We start from the raw sequence: 17,701 nt of genomic DNA on the forward strand, positions 1-17,701 counted from the left end.
AACCATTTAGAGTCACCGGAGGCTAACGCATTTTCTTGCATTGATACCTTGACACTTTTCTTGCACACTGGACCACCAATAATGGGCACTTTATATGTCTTATCTAGGCTACCATAGTGTCATCATAGAGGGCACCCCTTCCAGACCCTATTTGGAGCTGTTTCACTGTAAACGCGTTACGACGTTCTGTTGCCCCACCACACACAACTGGTGCCCTTATTTTTTCTGCCCGTGCTCCTCGGACAGCCTCAGTCCGCCTCTTTATAGCCCCCTTCCCAAAACAGTTCATCATTGATTGAGCTTTGCTTCAGTGTTCATCAACAGGGGGAATTTGATTGCTTGCTTGGGGTTTACATCTGAGCTGCTGAGAAGCAGGGTGGGGGGCTGCAGTGGAGCCACAGTAGAGCTGTTACTGGGCAATTTTTCCGGTGCAGATGGTACTGTTGTTAAGAGACGAGATGCAGTTGGAGGCGATGTTGCTGGCAGGATGTGGGAATATACAAAGCCACTACGGGCTACAGGAGAATTTAAGATGTGAGCGCAGAAGAGACCAGTGTTCCTTTCTTTAATAACTGAGTAATTGTTACAGTTGTTTATCACGGCAAACTTTCACTGAAAAAAAAACAAAGAATACGAGGTGTTTCTTGCTTGCAATAATTATAAAAATGCTTATCTCACTGAAATGCAACAAGTTACTGTGTCTTGTAATTGGTGTAATTAGATTTTTTGACTAGAAATTAAACAGATATACTTTGAGTTTTTGCAGTTTTATTTACTGCTTGTGTTTTAATCACTGCACATTTCTTTTCATTTGTGTGCATTTATAAGGAACTTTATATTACCTAAAAAAACTACCCAGTTAATCAACAAAAAGAAATCAGCAGATAAATTGACCGTGAAAATGACTGTGGGTGCCAGTTATGATGAGGAAAATCCACCTATCTCCAACATTAGAGACTGAACAAACCATTGAAAACCACATTTGATTAGTTATAAAAATGCATGAGACAAGGTTGTTAAAAGGGCAGTTTCGCAAGGTGATAAAACAGTGAAGATTTGGATCTTCCGTTTAAATATCCAGGTTGATTGTCGATGCCAGACTTAAGCTCTGGAACAAACAGGGCTGAGGAATACTGATGAGAGGCCCCTCAACCTAATCTCCTGTCCAGCAATCACTCCTGAGTACCACTTCCGTCTGTCAGTCACAATGTGTGCAGGAGAGCGAGCCAGCTCGTTTCAGGCCAGTGCAGCACAGTGAGTGTACGGAGGGGCTGCAGGACAATCTTTTAATGGGCAGCAGAGGCCGAGGACTGCCCATCCCGTCCATTTCAATTAGATAAAAAACTGCTGACTGTTCTTGCACACATACACACACACATTACCATCTTTTTCTTCCTCTGGCACATTCTCAAAGCCGCAGCATACAATTAGCCGTGCATTTCTGCCTGAACATCTTACACCCCATTTCATTATACATAAAAAAAAAAAAAAGACTTCCTCTGTACCCCTTGATTTGTCGCGCTAATCCCCCGCTGTGCAGGACAACAATCCAACAAAGTCGAGCAGAACACAGTTTTTCATAATAAAGCTCAGTTCACATTATGAAAAACATCTTTAATAGAGCATTTCTTTTAACATCCATCTTATATAAAGTGTTTCAGTGAGCAATAATAATTAGCAGAGTACACACTTTGAACAGTAAATTGTAGAGCGAGACAAGCATCATTGATCTTTTATGGAAACAGAATGATAGGAGTAAAGATGCTGCTGGAGCTAACAAGAATACGTCTAACCGAAGAAATAAAAAAGGGTCTGTTGTCAGTATAGAACAGACATACTGCGGCAATTACACAGCTGAAGGTCAAAGGAGATCGATCCCACTTTGTGTCTCGCCTTTTGCAGTAAAACATGTTAAATATGGATATAAAAGTGCCGTTTTTAGCGTCTGACAAAGGGTCACACAGTCATCTGCTGACCCAGCATTCTTCTATAGAGTATGACAAAAATAAACATATACATTTTGTATGCTTTCAAATATACAACTACCCATGATGCCTTGGAGAGGTATGCTAGAGAAGCCTTTCAGGACACACTGCGCTGCGTCAGCATGCTTCAGTCACTATATTGATAGTGTGAACTACAGCGACATGCATTAACGATTGATTATGGCCTCAGAGCTGCAGTCCTAATGAGTTTGTTGCATTAATTGTCTGTTTAAATTCTCACGACCAGTTGAAGGAGGGTGTTTTTGATGCTACTGCTGTTGTTGTTGTTGTTGTATTCACACGCCGTCTTTTCTCTCCCCGCTCACACGTTGCCCCACGTCTCTATTATGTCTTTGGTGTGGCGAAGTCCCAGGCGGTATCCTGGGCACACTTCCACATGGCGCGCACCAGACGAGTGAAGCCCATGTCTTTGGGTTTCTCCAGCCCACGCATCAGCCGCTGCTTCATAATGGCTATGAACTCCTTATTACTAAGTTCTCCATTCCCTGAGGAAGACAGACAGGCAGGGGAGAGAGGAGGAGGGAGAGTGGGGCGATGGACAGGGGAGAGATGATGAAATAATAGAAGGAGAGTGAGTAAGAGCAGGAGATGACTTCTATTTATTGAAGATTTCCACCTGTCAGAGCAGAAGAGGCATTATTTGCTTTCAATAAACATTTGCGGGGAAGAGCGATGATGATGGACAAACAGGCACTTACCGTCACAGTCGAAGAGAGCGAACACCACGTCGCACACGTGATCTGACAGCTCCACTTTGGCGACAGTGCGGGCCACCTGCTTCATGGTAACTGAGAGAAGCGCAGATAGAGAGATTCACCGTTAGTGAGGTAGAGTAATAGAGGTGCGAATTCCACGAGCCAGCTCATAAATGGCCCATGTGGAGGACATTGTGTGCAAGCCAAACTGCTGGCGATCAATAGCAGGCAGGGCTCCCATTCAGAGGGAGACTCTTATCTGATAGACAGGGGAAACAGAAAGAAGAGGCTGAGAGGAGGAGGAGGAGGAGGAGGAGGAGGAGGAGGAGGAGGAGGAGGAGATACATCAGGACGTCCAGCTGAGAACAAGACTAACTAAGAAAATTGAGAGAGAGATGGCGGTGCAGAGAGTAAGAGAGGCTGATGGAGCTCAGGGAGGGGAAGTAAAAGCTTCAGGGTCATTTGAGGAAAACAAATAAATGATAAAACTCCATCGTTCCAGCCAGTATGATTGATTATCAGACTTCAAAAGGCGAAGAAACACAAATGGAGGAGTATGAGAAAGAGAGAGAGCTCAGGGATGAAAAGAATTACATCTGAGAAATCTCCCTGCAAAAACAGCTGAATCACTCCACCTAGAGTCACTTCAGTGGCCTTCTTCTCTACCTTTAAGAAAAGACAATGTGCAGTTGCAGATAACAGACCTACATACGAGACACTGCACTAAAAGGGTGTGAAATCATCCGATTTGTGAGCCAGATGAAAGACATGAAAAGGAGAAACACAGATGTAGAAGACAATGGAGAAAAACGAAAGCTGCTTCAGGCTTGAAGAGTTGGAGGATGGAGATAATTTGCGGATGTATGCCTGGCAGCTCTCCATGAACCCACTGCAGCCTGATGTTTTCAGTATTCCTCCACAACACACACACACACACACACACACACACACACACACACACACACACACACACACACACACACACACACACACACACACACACACACACACACACACACACACACACACACACACACACACGCAGGCTTGCTTGATGGCTGGTGTAGACATGCAGCTGAAACTGTACACTGGAAACAAGCACCTAAGGGTTGACTGTGCACTCCCTTAAAGCAGCTGTTACATCAGTGAATCAGTACTAATGGATGTACTGACAGAAAACATATGGAGGCCTATTGAAGGGCTGAATCACTGCGATGAATGAAGAAAACATTAACTCATTAAATTATATTGTAAAAGCTACAGGTCCTCGCTGCCTGTGCTGCTCTCACATTCAATTGACTTTCATTGTTCGGATCTGACAGAAGAATGAATTCAGGAAAATTAATGTGTTGTAGAAGATAAATGAAATATGACTGATTTAATGACACTTAGTAATTTGTCTTGTTGAATAACCACTGTAGACACATTATTCATGGGTGACAATGCAGGGTCAACCACACTCAACTATCACTCTGATATTGACAGTCAAGTCCCGAAATTAACACCCAACAAGCGTCTAATGCAGGTAGATTTTCCATTCTGCGGTTAAATCTCCCAAGAATATCTGACGGGTAAATGCAATAACAACCAAGCTCTCGCCTGAGTTTTGGTTTCAGTCCCGGGCGAGCTGATTCTGCTCTGCTGTCTGTGTCAGTTTGACATAGTCACAGGTACTTCATGGTGCATTCATGTGCACATCCAAAAATGATCACTCGTATGGCGCCATTTTTCTTATTTGCTTTGCTGAATTACATACCTACATCTGTAATTACTTTCTAGTTCTTTCACTACAGGGTTTTATATACTCCTCTCTGCCACAGAAACCACTACTCCCGAAACACCTAATCAATAGTCTCGCCTTTGTGACATCACAGTATGTCACCATGTCAATAACAATATCCCATTCATTTCTACGTAGGCAGATTTTAAATATTCTATAAAAATCAAATCAAATTGTTATCAGCAAACTCCACAGTAGTTTTATCTAACAGGTCCCCAAGTCACTACCTTTGTGATATTTTAAACTCCTTTTACTGCAGCAGTTGTTTTTAATTAAATATTTAAGTTATACCTATATGCATTTATTTTTACGCTGGTAAAAAGTGTGCATGGTTGGTGAACTCGGCTGATAAGTCAAAAAGTTAATTTCAGACACAATTTGCAGTCACAATCCTATAATAAGATTTGGATTAAATTAAACTGAATTTATGATGACTATTTATAATCTGCATTTTCTTCTGCAATAGCCATTTAATTCACTTACATTCAATTCAGTGTTCCCTCTCATAACTCTGTCGGGGCTGTGTTCAGTTACTGTTGATGCAAACTGAGCATCCTACCGTAGCTGCTTCACATTAAAAGCTAAACAAGGGGTGCCTTTTATTATGAAGGAAATCTTATGGATTTTTAACATACTGCTTTAGGGTACTTTGGTTGTGGTGGTTAAACCCTCTAGCTGCCTGTTCACATATGAAACACCCTTCGCGGTACTTGGAAAGAAAAGAGCAACCATGTAACAATGTGTCAGCCCAGTCCAAACCCGCCTCTCCCTCCCCCACTGATGATGCTGGCATGTGTCAGTGGGCATCAGTGGCAGGCACCATCGAAATAGGAAGCGATCCGTCATGTGTGCATGTTCGTGAATCTTGGATATAAGCATGCACTCTCCTTCAGGCCTGGAGGAAGAGGCAGCAGATAAATGGATGGATGGATGGATGGACAAAACAGATGACAAATGGCTGAGCAAGGACTGGGAGCAAAGCCAGGCAAAAAGAGATGTTGGAAGTGGATATAGCTGGCTGAGTGTTAACAGCTCTGACAGTAGGGGATGAAAGAGACAACAGTTAGGGTCCAAAGGTGGGAGCAATTAGGAGGAAATGGAGAATGTCAGAGGAAAAGGGCAAATGTACATGTACCTTTGTCTATGGAGGCTCCAGCCATGTGGTAGAAACTCAGCGCCGTGTCCACGTCATTCACGTTCTTTAGGAAAGTGAAGAAATTCTCCACCTCCTCGAATGTGATGCCCTGCACAAGACAGGACAATACAAAAGTCTGGCTGTGAGAGCCTGTGACAAATCAGGAACAAATCATTTCTGCAGTTTTACCTGAGCCACTGGAGCACTGCAATCCTGTGAAAAATCAGCCAAATATTGTCACGACAAGAGCTGCGACTACTACACAATGACATTTTGGGAGCAGCTCAGCAGTGTGACACAAACAAGGAGAGGAAGTGGGCAGAAACAGTCCACACACATGGATGAACGGTGCGTCTTAGATGGAAAGGGAAACAGACGGCCTTAGACACACATATACATGTACACATAAACAGATACACACACACATCTGCCACACTGCTGATGAGCTCATTTGCAAAGAAAAGTGAGCAGCTGGTCTGAGGCAGTAAATAACACTTTTTCTCATTTATATTACAGGTTATGCCAACGCTGACAGACAGAGAGCGGGATGGAAACAGAGAGTATACACTGAGAGAGGGGAAGAGAGAAAGAGATCCTTACTGCAGTTTAATTCCCCAGAGAGACACAACTCTGGCGGCACCCAACCTCATCGTTTTCCCCATGCCCGGGAGGAATGGCAGCTTCCCTGCTTTCAGTGTTTCTGCTAATCACTCCATTTAACAATCAAACTCGCCTCATCATGGCTCAGTCTGACATCTGTGGTGCTTTATTGTATACCAACAAGGTATTATGTGATGCTTACTTAAAAAAAAAAGAAAAAGAAATGGGAGGTATTTTGCTGTGACAACTCTTGGAACAGGATATGCATGGGCGTAACTTCAGTCAACTGACTGATGGGGCTCATTACTGTGAGGCAGAGCCAGCGTGAAACCAAAGTTCATGCAAAGCCAAGGAAATAGGGAAGGGATAGGTGTATATTGAAGTTGGCTTGAAGCACTCTGCGTCTTGAATATTTTAACATTTTTTCTCTGTTTGGTTTGTCCCAGAGGAGCCATTTTATTTGTTCTGAGCAATGTGGTGGTTTGGTAAAAGACAGAGAGTGAAAAGTCTCTTGCATGACTGAGTGACTGATAGGAGAAAAACTGAAAGTTGAAAGAGTGTGAGGCTGGGACACTGACAGAGAAAGGGTGTATTAAGAAGATCAAAGACAGATGGAGGACTGATTATGTCTGTCTGTTCAACACTTGCTGCGCTGTATTTGGTAACCACAAACAAAGGTAGAAGATAGTAGAGAGAGTAAGTGTCACGTTGTATAGCGTCAGGCTTCGAATGTGCTGTCCTCTCCTGTTGATGTATCATCACCGATCCAGTCTCTCACACTCACAATGTCTCATGACAATTTCCTTTTCCCCTTAGGCACACAGCTGTCACACATTCTTACACATATATAACCACAGAGTACCAATCAGTTATGTCAGAGTTGTGTGAAAGCATGAATAGGAACTGATTTATCTACCTGTGCATCCTTAAACATCTTCTTCAAGCCCTTCTGCATCTGCTTGAGTTTACGAGACTGGACGCCACTATAGGCTAGCAGCATGCCCCCAAACTGTCTCTCGCTGATTCTGCCATTCACAGGATCGTTCCTCTCGAACTGCATGGGGGAAGAAGAGACACAAGATGAAGATTGAGTGCTACGCAGAGGGACAAACAAATTAATAAGAGGAGGAAGGCTTCAGGAGATGGGAAACAGTAAATACTGGTGTCAGGCTTCAAGTTGAATCATGCTTGGAGCTGGTGTTGGTGACATAAAATCTGCATGTGCATTTTTTTTACAATGTCCCACTGGAGCATGGCTTAGCAGCAGTGGGCCTTGGCTGTGTCAGGTCAATCCAGTCGATTTATGTCCGAGGCTGTTTCGACAGCCACACGGATCCCCTCCCTCCTTTCTCTCGGAACGTGCCGACCTCTCAAAATGCTAATTTGTAGCACTCGCAACGGGCAGCTCATGACTAAGCCAAAACAAGCTCAGAGTGAACATTTCAGGGGTGACCTTACCATGTTACACACCCGTGGAGGTATTGCGAGGTTAGGTCACATTAAACTTGCGATAAGTGTTTTTTTTAGCCATTGGGGGCAGTGGGAACAAGCTTTGAACACAACATTGAAAAGTTGTGAAAAGTTGGAGTTGATATGGAAAACTGGTTCACTCTCTGTTTGCTCCTGTTTGGATCTTTACCAATTCCTGAGGGTAATATCACTCTCTCTAGTTGCCAATGCTCCACTATGTTCACCAACAAGTCACTAACTGTGTCCGTCCACTGTTTGGTGCTGAGCAGGTAGTGAACAGTGTTCACAAAAAATCTAATCCGTTTATCCTTGAGTCCAAGTAAAATTTTGTGCCATATTTGAAAATTCCCTCAAGGCATTCATGAGTTATTGCATTTACAAGAATAGGACGTACGTGCAGACAGAGAGACAATCCAAAAACATCGCTGACACTAAGGCGTAAAAACAAGAATAAGGGAAAATAAGTCACTTCTTTTCACATATTCCTGTTTAGTTTTGTTTTTGTAACTCCTTCTCTCATTTCAAGTAAGAGAAGGAGTTCTGCAAAAAGCAGTTAGAGCTGGTGAAATATGGCCCAGGGTTAGCTGCAGCCTCAGCAAATAGACAGAGAGGAGTTAGGGCAAGCATGATAGTACGACTTGAGGAATGGGATTACATGTTTGTATGGACCTTATCTGTCATGTTATGATTCTCCCCTCTGAGCATCGTGGTATCATTAAGACCTGACAGATAGCGCTTCGTTTCTGGCAAATGCTTAGACTCCTGTTCTTGGAGCTCATTCTGCTTCAGTGTATCAGTTAGGCACTACCCACGCTGATTAAAAAGATTAGAATAACCATATGTTCAACAGCACTGATCAGTTGCTCTTACTGTGGAGGCAGTGGAGGGGGTATGATGTCACTCAAGATGGCTTTTATTCTTAACTGTCACAGCTATGAGAGAGTGACACTGACCGACGCCGACAGACAATCCACGCAGCACATCTGTCATCTTGTTTTCCTTTGTATTGTGCATAACTCTTACCTGTCACTGCCTCCTCGCTTCTCCCCTGGCTCTTCCAACATTTTTTGGTTTATTTGTCTGTTTACTGTGGGACTAATTAGGAAGCTGTCAATTTTCATGAGCAGTCCCTGAACGGGTGCAGACGAGACTAAAATTTAAGATTCCAGCAAAGCCATAACATTCAAATTAAATCATTGTGATTGTACACCATAGTGCAGTAAACCAGTAGGTGAAGAAAACTCTCTTCCTCTGCTTGTTCCCTTTCCTCTTTCATTACCTCTAGTTTGAGCACATCATGCTGCAGTTTCTTCTGAAACTCCAGAAAGCTGCCGATGGTGAGTTTTCCCTTAAGGTCTTCTCCGAAGAAGTAGGTGGTGAGAGCAGAGCTGCAGCCAGCTGTCTTCAGGGTGTTTCCTGTGGTGGAGCGGTCGCGGTGTCGCATGCCCATACTAGTCTGGGAACGAATGATGCTCTGGACCTGAGGATGTAGAATAGTCTAATGTCAACCAGGATGAATACGTAGACTAGGTTTTAGAAGCAGTTATGACTATTCACTTTCTAAAGTATATGACGCTAATAAAAGTCTCATAGAAATTGTGTTATGCCTACAATATGAGTTTATAAGTTTGTGTGAGATTAACTACATTTAAAGTACAAGGCTATATACTTGGTTGCTTTGTATAGCAAAGCAGTTTAATCTATTTGAATAACAGTGGACAAGTAATACTACATCATGAACCCTATCAGATCCAGTATTAGAGATACTGATATACCACAAAGTGCATAGCACAGCACTTACCATTTCCCTCTGACAAAATGTCACAGTGGCCCATATCAATGCCTTCCTTTATTGCCTGTCAGTGTGTGTTACTGGTTACACTGTTGCAATGAAAAGCTAATGTAGATATTAAGGTACAGTCCATACATGTGAGCTGGTTGTTTTAACCTCGTGTCTCCTCCAAATGAGTCGATTTAATGCGTATTTGTGTGTCATGTGCTGCTGATCTAACCTGGTCAAACTCTTCCAGATCCACCTCTCCGTCACCGTTCAGATCAAACATCTTGAAGGCAATCTCAAAGTTCCTCTGGGGAGCTGGACACAAAAACAAATTCAGAAATCAATACAACACAATAAGAAAACAACATTTCGCCCTAAATCGACCCAGACAACAGCTAAAGAGTCCAATACTGACTCGACCATTACACATAAACTGCAACATCTTCAGCTTTCATCTTAACCCCCCAGTAGTGCAACATGGGGTGATTTAGATGCTCTTTTTAGAGCCAGTAGCCATCAAACTGAACAGCCTGCCTCCCCGTGTGCAGACAGCAGAGCTGCTAGAACAGACGCTGCACAGCATATTTTCAACAACTTAATTGGCTCCCAGTTAGAAAGGAAAAAAATAGTTTTACAAATCAAGTTGGGACTTACCCATAAAATCGTTCATAATGTGGTGCCCAAATAACTGCTCAACTTCTTTTATCACTTCAGAGATAATCACAACTATGAGGCAGCTCAAAAGAATTGAATCTTTTTAGATTCAAGAGTTCAATGGGCAAGAAAAACCCTTTTACACACGGCTGCAATTAAATGATGCCGAAACTACCAGCACAGCTGAAACTCATTGAAGCAGACAGAATTTCTAAGCAGGCGGTAAAAAAACAGATAACAAATAGTCTCTGAGAATAGGGACCATCTCTCTTCAGGTGAAGCAGTATTTGCATTTATTTTAGGATTGTCATATAAAATCTGTCAATTTGGGCTAATCTGGACTGGACTACACTGCATCTGCACACTTTTTGCAAATCGCATTTCTCGTATATCTGCTAGTAATACACACTTCATTTAATGACCACATGACCTGCATGATAACAAGGCTCCCGCAGCACTCACAGTCTGATGGTGACAGAACAAATGAAAAATGGGAAACGGTTGGACAAACTGTTCCCTCATCCAGTTTTAAATACAGCATCTATCCAATCTGTCTTTGAGCTCCTTTAATGAATGTGAACATATTGACATTTTCGGCATATGCTGAATCCGATACACATGGCCCTCTGTAGAATCTTTTATGTAAATGCAATGTACACTTTGCATAACAGACATATGGGCTACTCGCTCACAGGTTAAATTTAATCAAAATCCTCTATCCTTGTTGAAGAAAAAAAAATGTCGATTTAATCTTTACAACTATTCCATATCGCAGACATTTCATGTTGTGACTACAGTACATTTATATACATTAACGTAGCCATTTATGCCAATATATTAAGGTTTTTGTTTTTTACAGCAACCTGTTCTTTGGTGTCAGACTATGTGTATACAGGCTATAATCCCTACACTTAAACACAGACCCCAAAAAGTATCTACACACACACAACTTCATTCTTTTTTACTACTGCACTACAGTATAACCATTCACAGCTTTAACAGGCCAACTCCTCCAAGGGATATATTAAAGACTAATCTTGTCTTGTCTTAAGTCTAAGGATTCAGACTGTATAAAAGCAGTAAATATGAACCACCACGAGGCCTGTTGGGCAAAATATGTCCTCCTTTGTACTATTTTTGTGGCCGTGCTAAATGGATTGAAACGAACCATAAGGCACCCTGCCCTGTCTGCTTAAAAATGACTTGTCCTTGAGAACTTCCCCGGAGACTTTCTCCATATGAACGGATTATAATAAATGTTGGAGCTAAGCTTGGGGATAAAATTTTACTAGAGGAAGGAGTCAGAGCTTCATTTTCATTATCGTGATCTTTTTGACACATTCAGAAAGGAAGCTTTAATGTGAAATTGACTCCCTGTGTCCACAGCCGATGCTCTCCAGCTAAAACAAACTGATTCTGTGAAACACAACAACTCCACAGCAGCTAGCTCGGTAGACAGACACACGTTATTAGCTTTGACAGAACTGGAGATCATTCTGAACAGGCAGCCAGATTTGTAACCTGGCTAATAATACCATATTGGAAAATTTCTCTCCTTTTCACTTTCAGTCTGAACTGATGCAGAGAGCAGACAAACGAGATCTTCTTTGGATCAGATTTAGGGATGCAACTTAAGATTTTTTTTCATTGTCATTTAATTGATTATTTTCTCCATTAATCAATTAACCTTGTTTTATCAAGAACCCAGGGATATTCAGTCAACTGTCATAGAGTAAAGAAACCAGAAAATCTTTGGCTTTCTCTTATTAAAAAAAATACTCTAAACAATTTGTCATTTATCAGTATAGTTGGCAATTCATTTATAAGTTGACAACTTATTGATTAATTGATTATTTGTTGCAGCTCTAATCCGATTTATGGTAAGACTTAGGTCAGAAACATGGTCCATGAAAGCACAAGAATGAAGAGGCCAACACATGCATCCCTAATGAACATACTCAATGCTCGCTGTTACACTCCGGAGGAGGTAACAAACTTCTGTTCCTACTGCTGTGGTTGTTCTGAACAGAAGAGAACCAAAGCAGGAAGGGTCAGCTTTCTTTTGTTGTTTTGTGCAAGAGTGCCAGCAGGCTGCGATGGTTAGACTGGAGCTTGCGCTTGCGTGGACCATGTCTCTGGCCTTAGGGCCCTGACACACCAGGCCGACGGTTAGCTGCTGGCAAAAGTCTATATCACCAGTTGTTGCTGCATGTCCCACACTGTCGGTACTTGTCAGCACATGTTGGTGGCTTTTTGGCTGGTTAAGCAACTTGAATTGACGGTGAGAGAAATCACTCCAATTGGCTGTTCAGCTAAGCGAATCAGGTCACCATGCGTGCCATTTGCAACTTTTTAATCAGACATATTCTTGGATATAAGTTACTATATTAGCAACAAATGTGTCAAAAACACTCCTTTATCATAACTTTTTTTAACTCGCAGTCCAGAGTTTTCCGGTTTCTCTTTTTTTGACCGATAGGTGCAGAAGGTATGACCTAGTTAGGCGTCGGCTATAGTCTTTGCAGTGTGGTAATGAGCTGCTTTTTGGCGATGTGAGGCAATTCAACAGTCTGCCTTCAACAACACTACTTCTTTAATATCAGTTTGATGTGTCTGGGCTCTTAAACGATGACAGACTGTAATGGGATGTCTGTAAAGTTCAGTGAAGTACTTACTTGACAGCACAGTGGTGAGGAAGATGTAGTCAGAGAAGGAGATAAGGCCACATTCTCCCAAAGTGTAAAATATGCTGTCCTCATCTGCAAACTTCTCCCGCTCCTGGGCGATCTTCTGCTCATCCAGGTCAGGAAAAAAAAAAGTTCTATTAAAAACATTTCACATGATTCAGCACAGGCCTTATAGCTTCTACAGCTGCCCCAGGTGTGGCTTTGTATGTGTGTGAAAGCCATTGTGTGTGTCTGACGCTCAATCAGAGACCGGCTATGCTCAAACACAGAAACGTACACATACAATGTACTTCCACACACATTAAAAGCAGCCCTGGTGCATTCAGGATGACAATATGATTAGGCGGTTCATCACAACAACAGTCATGCAAATGCTGCATACACATGAAGCCGTACAGGCAGGTGAGGGTGGTAGTGACGGACAATTAGTCTGTGGTCAGTTCAAGTACAAAACACACGTTATCCACCAGAGGCTGTACTCACAGTGCGACACAAACAGAAAGGGAAAACATCACGAGAGACTGTAGCACAAACACACACTATTGATTAACCATATCTGTAACACAACCCAAATGTATTAATCATTAGAAACAAAGTGACTTTAGCACACTCGTTCACACAAACACACAGTTAACTGACGTTTTCTCCTGGCAGCATGTGTATATTCACAGCATTGCATGAAAGTAAAGACTTAACCACATGCACACTACAAATCAGTGATAAAGACTTGAAAGACAGAGTCCAACTTGTAGGACACTCCACCAAACAGAGTGGACAGACGGACAAAGCATGCCTTAGGAGAGGTGGGGGTGTGTGTGCGTGTGGGGGGGGGGTTGACTGGGCCACGCTGAGCCCGCGTGGAGTTACCTCCGTCTGTAAGAGGTCCAATTCAGAGGAGGAGGAAGGAGGAGAAACAACTGTTAGAGAACAGCGTGGCCTCTGCTGTCTTTAGCAGGGCCTTGAACAACAAACACAAGCATGTGCATTCATATTGTGGCGCACACACACACAAACACAGAGAAAACATCTTGCTCAAAACAAGATAATTGGGGGATACCACTCAAGTCAAGAATTCAAATACGTCTTGCTGTCCCTGTAGTCTGTAATTAACGTTCGCACGCATGAACAACACTGCTGCCAAAACTTGAAAGGATCAAGCAAACACTGAAAATACAAAGTAAGGCAGCTCCAATAAAAAGGCTGTTATTATAATCATTTATACCTTATTGTCTGTTTCGTTTTTCCATCTTTCCTATTAGTATTCCTAATATTGTTAAATGAGCTGTATGAGTGCACATTGCAAATGACAGCTAGTCCATTACTCTCTCTTAAAAAGGATGTAGTAAAACATATCTGAAGCCTAACTTTGGTGGCATCCCCCTCAATAGCATAACATGACCAAATCCTTTCCCCATACACCGACTCCCTCCTCATGAGATAGAAACTGTACAATGGCTAATAAAGACAACTGGTATAAGCTTATAGAATTTATCACTAGCCCCAATTCGTGTCTATCTGGACTGTTAAATGTCAGTGATGCAAATATAGAAAAATGGTGGTTTCTACTGTAACATTTATTATTGACTACATTTACAGTATAAGGGGAGAAGGGAGTGGGAGAGAGAGGGGGAGGTGAGAGAGAAAAAATAGTTATTTGAGGTGTAGAGAAAGAAATAGACAGAGATAACAAAAGGCAAAAAATTTAACTCTTGGTGCCACGAGAGTTGAAGCTTTCAGGTGTTTGCATGTGTAAAAGTGTGGGAGATTACTAGAAAGGGAAAGTAAGAATTTATAGAAATAGTAAAAAGAGAAAGTGAGAGTGGGTGACAGTAATAGAGGTTGGTATTGGCCTCCGAGTTCAGAGCGCGCGCACACACACACACACACACACACACACACACACACACACACACACACACACACACACACACACACACACACACACACACACACACACACACACACACACACACACACACACACACACACACACACAGTATGCCCCCCTGGGCCTGAGGTGAGCCAGAGTCTGAACGCCAGTCCACAAAACAGGAAAAAAACACAACTGCACGGGTGTGTTTTCCAGTGGCGCACGCACTCACGCCCAAACAGACACGACTACACAGATGAGAGACATAAACACACCGCCTCAATTTTAATGATCAGAACAGAGGCACAGAGCACATTATGCATAATAACTCATTTTTTACAGCGTCCTGAGTCAAGGACAAAAACAGCCCCACGGAATGGCTAAAACGACATTCAAGGAAGTAAGTCCAAAGGGCCGAAGGGTGGACCCCGATAACAAATGCATGATGTAACACTGTGCAGTCTCTAAAGCCCACACAGAGGTATGGCAACTGTGTATATCAAGCTGCGCTGTGGGTTTCATCTTGGCTTTAAAGCCTTTTTCCGTGCAGCTCAAGGCTCTGCTATGCGATCGTGTCCTATTCTCTCCTTCATCCTCCATCTTTCTGTCACTGGTGAAAGCCTCAGCTTCCCACTGAAGTTATGATACATTGGGTGCAGCAACAAACCACTCAACAGCACAAAAAATACAGATATGATTCAGGTAAGGGATATCAGTCTTGTCTTTCAGCAGTTTTGATTCATCAACCCAAAGGAAATTATAACTACAAAACATGCTGCTGCAATCACAAACAGTACCCCAACTAATCTGAAGTCGGTATTTAACAGTCATCCCAGATTTTTCCCAAAGCACTGATCTTCAAATGACTATAATCCTAATTGCTGCAGCGCTCAAGTTAATTATTAGCTATTGCCTGATCTGCCAGCGTGCGTGTCTGTTATTCAGTGTCAACTTCGTAGCCATGTCAGTGTGGTCTTTTTAAATCTTTGCCTTGAGCCCGCTCATGTGTTCATACATGTCTGTGTGTGTCAGCTACGCTACGGCAAAGTCCAGGGGCTGCGTCCAGATGACGGACTGAACAAACCGACTAGCCTGTGAGCTGAGGCAGAAACGCAGTGCTGACAGAGCTGCCGGCTGGGCAGTCAAATGTACTGCTGTCATATACACACACAGGCGGGGTTAAGGGTCTGGTCAGGGCTAATCTCTCCAGTGCACCAGGCTACAATGCAGCCCTGATAGCTGCCCTGGCCAAATTTCAACTAGCCCAAGCTTAAAGAGTCCAACAAATGAGACCAATGTAAGTCAAGCACGGCCAGAGGCTCACATGCAAATGGGGCAAAATCTCTTACTGCTCATTTCACATGAGCGGCTAAGAAATACTTTCCAAGCACACCATTGAAAGTGACATACTTAAAAACTTGGACTGCTTAATAAGGTCTTTTGGATTCTCTCATTTCATTTTTAAAACCCCAAACTTAGGAATTATGTGCTTGTAGCAACACATTTACAGTACATACCCAAGCTTCTATAACTGTCTCTGACTGTAGAAAATGTCTCAGCAAATGATCAAAGCTTAATAAATGATCTTCATTTGTGGCTTTCTTTTACTTCCACACAAATTTAGACTACGAACAACTTTAAATGCTCAAATCAAGCACATGGCGATGTTGCTCTGATGGGTTCAATTATATCACAGCTGTGCTGATGAGGAGGCAAACATCCTGCATCATCACGTCAGAATAAAAGAAAACAGGCAGCTGTTAAAATGACTGTGGTTTAGATGAGACATAATTTAGCACACTATACTGCAGTGATCTTAGGTGGACATTTGGATAGTAGAGATATGGCATGTGCCAACCATCCATTTTCTGCTAGCCTTGTTATTTACACTGCTCCACCAGCACTTTGTGTGGCCGCAAACTTGGCTTAGGAGCTGATGGCAGCTTAGATTTGGCCCTCTCCAACACCACTGTACAGACTGCAGTGCGTTGTTACTGATTGGATCTGTGACCCTATCCAACACTGCAGCTGCAGACGCCCTGATAACAAGAGAGAGGAGAAGAGGGAAGCGGATGATGAAAGATATAAGCCGCATAGTTTTTTGTGTGGTAAACCTTTAAAATATTAATTATCCCACTAAAGACAAAATTATTTTTAACAGATAATATCATATGGCTCTGTTGTCTGCACAGTCTCCTCTGATCATCACAATGAAGAGATGAATTTATGGATCTCGGCTAAGACCTGCGACTTAAGATGAAAAGCTCAAGCTCTCAATAGATTCACGTGCCTGGGAGTGTGTGCGTGCTTGAGTGATGCCTGTCCCTGAGCGACCTCTCGTCTTTTGTTCAGGTGAGTCTCGATGGAACTTGGTGTACTGGAGCGCTAAACCAGTGGGGATATGCTTACATAATGTAATAGTAATGCTTATGCTTACTTTAAAAAAAGAGAGAGATGTACGGTGCGACAGACGGGCAGCGTGGAGTGAGAAAAAGAGAAAGAGGGGGGTGAGACAAATGCATTAAAAATGGATCAGTGCCTTTATGCCGCTCTGTGTGACGGGGTAGGTCTGGGGGCGACTGCCACTCTGGCAGGTACAATAAAAGACTTGAGTTTCGGGGGGAAAGGGAATTCAGGATGACCTGCTTGAGGGGGAAAGTCAAGCCAGGTCTGAGTCTGACATTTCTGAATGGTGCTGGAAAGCCCTCACAGTGCAACACTAACAACTAGAGCGCCGTCTCCATCCAAGCCCCAAAGAAAACCACACACACAGTTAATGATTCAACGTAGGGGTGGGCAAGCTGAGGATTTCAGATCGAATTAATCTAAATGCCGACTGGACAAATTACTTCTCTTTTTTGGGTGACATGCTGTATACAATGCTACATCATGGCGAATGAGACGCTTGTGCCAAAATGAACTGGCTTTAATGCAATACTGTGTTTTAAACAGAGGAATTCATAGATTATTTCAAATAGGTCTACAGGGAATTTCAAAGTTGAGAAATTAAAGATTGCAATTTAG

At 42.7% G+C, this 17,701-nt stretch overlaps 1 protein-coding gene across 1 annotated transcript in view; it reads right to left on the bottom strand.

Moving 5' to 3' along the window:
• Positions 1-1,597: 1,597 nt before the first annotated feature.
• The window catches only part of micu1 (mitochondrial calcium uptake 1), a 34,342-nt gene continuing 18,238 nt past the window's right edge, over positions 1,598-17,701 (bottom strand). Inside the window, exons 6-12 of the mRNA XM_084375069.1 lie at positions 12,796-12,910; positions 9,699-9,781; positions 8,966-9,166; positions 7,133-7,270; positions 5,617-5,725; positions 2,705-2,794; positions 1,598-2,491 (exon numbers count right to left, since the gene is read on the bottom strand). Coding sequence (XP_084231195.1) covers positions 2,331-2,491; positions 2,705-2,794; positions 5,617-5,725; positions 7,133-7,270; positions 8,966-9,166; positions 9,699-9,781; positions 12,796-12,910 — 897 coding nt within the window. The 3' untranslated portion in view covers positions 1,598-2,330. The remainder of the gene's footprint in view (positions 2,492-2,704; positions 2,795-5,616; positions 5,726-7,132; positions 7,271-8,965; positions 9,167-9,698; positions 9,782-12,795; positions 12,911-17,701) is intronic.

Source organism: Pagrus pagrus (assembly GCF_965226575.1).
Source record: "Pagrus pagrus genome assembly, chromosome: 15".
Classification (NCBI taxonomy): Eukaryota; Metazoa; Chordata; class Actinopteri; order Spariformes; family Sparidae; genus Pagrus; species Pagrus pagrus.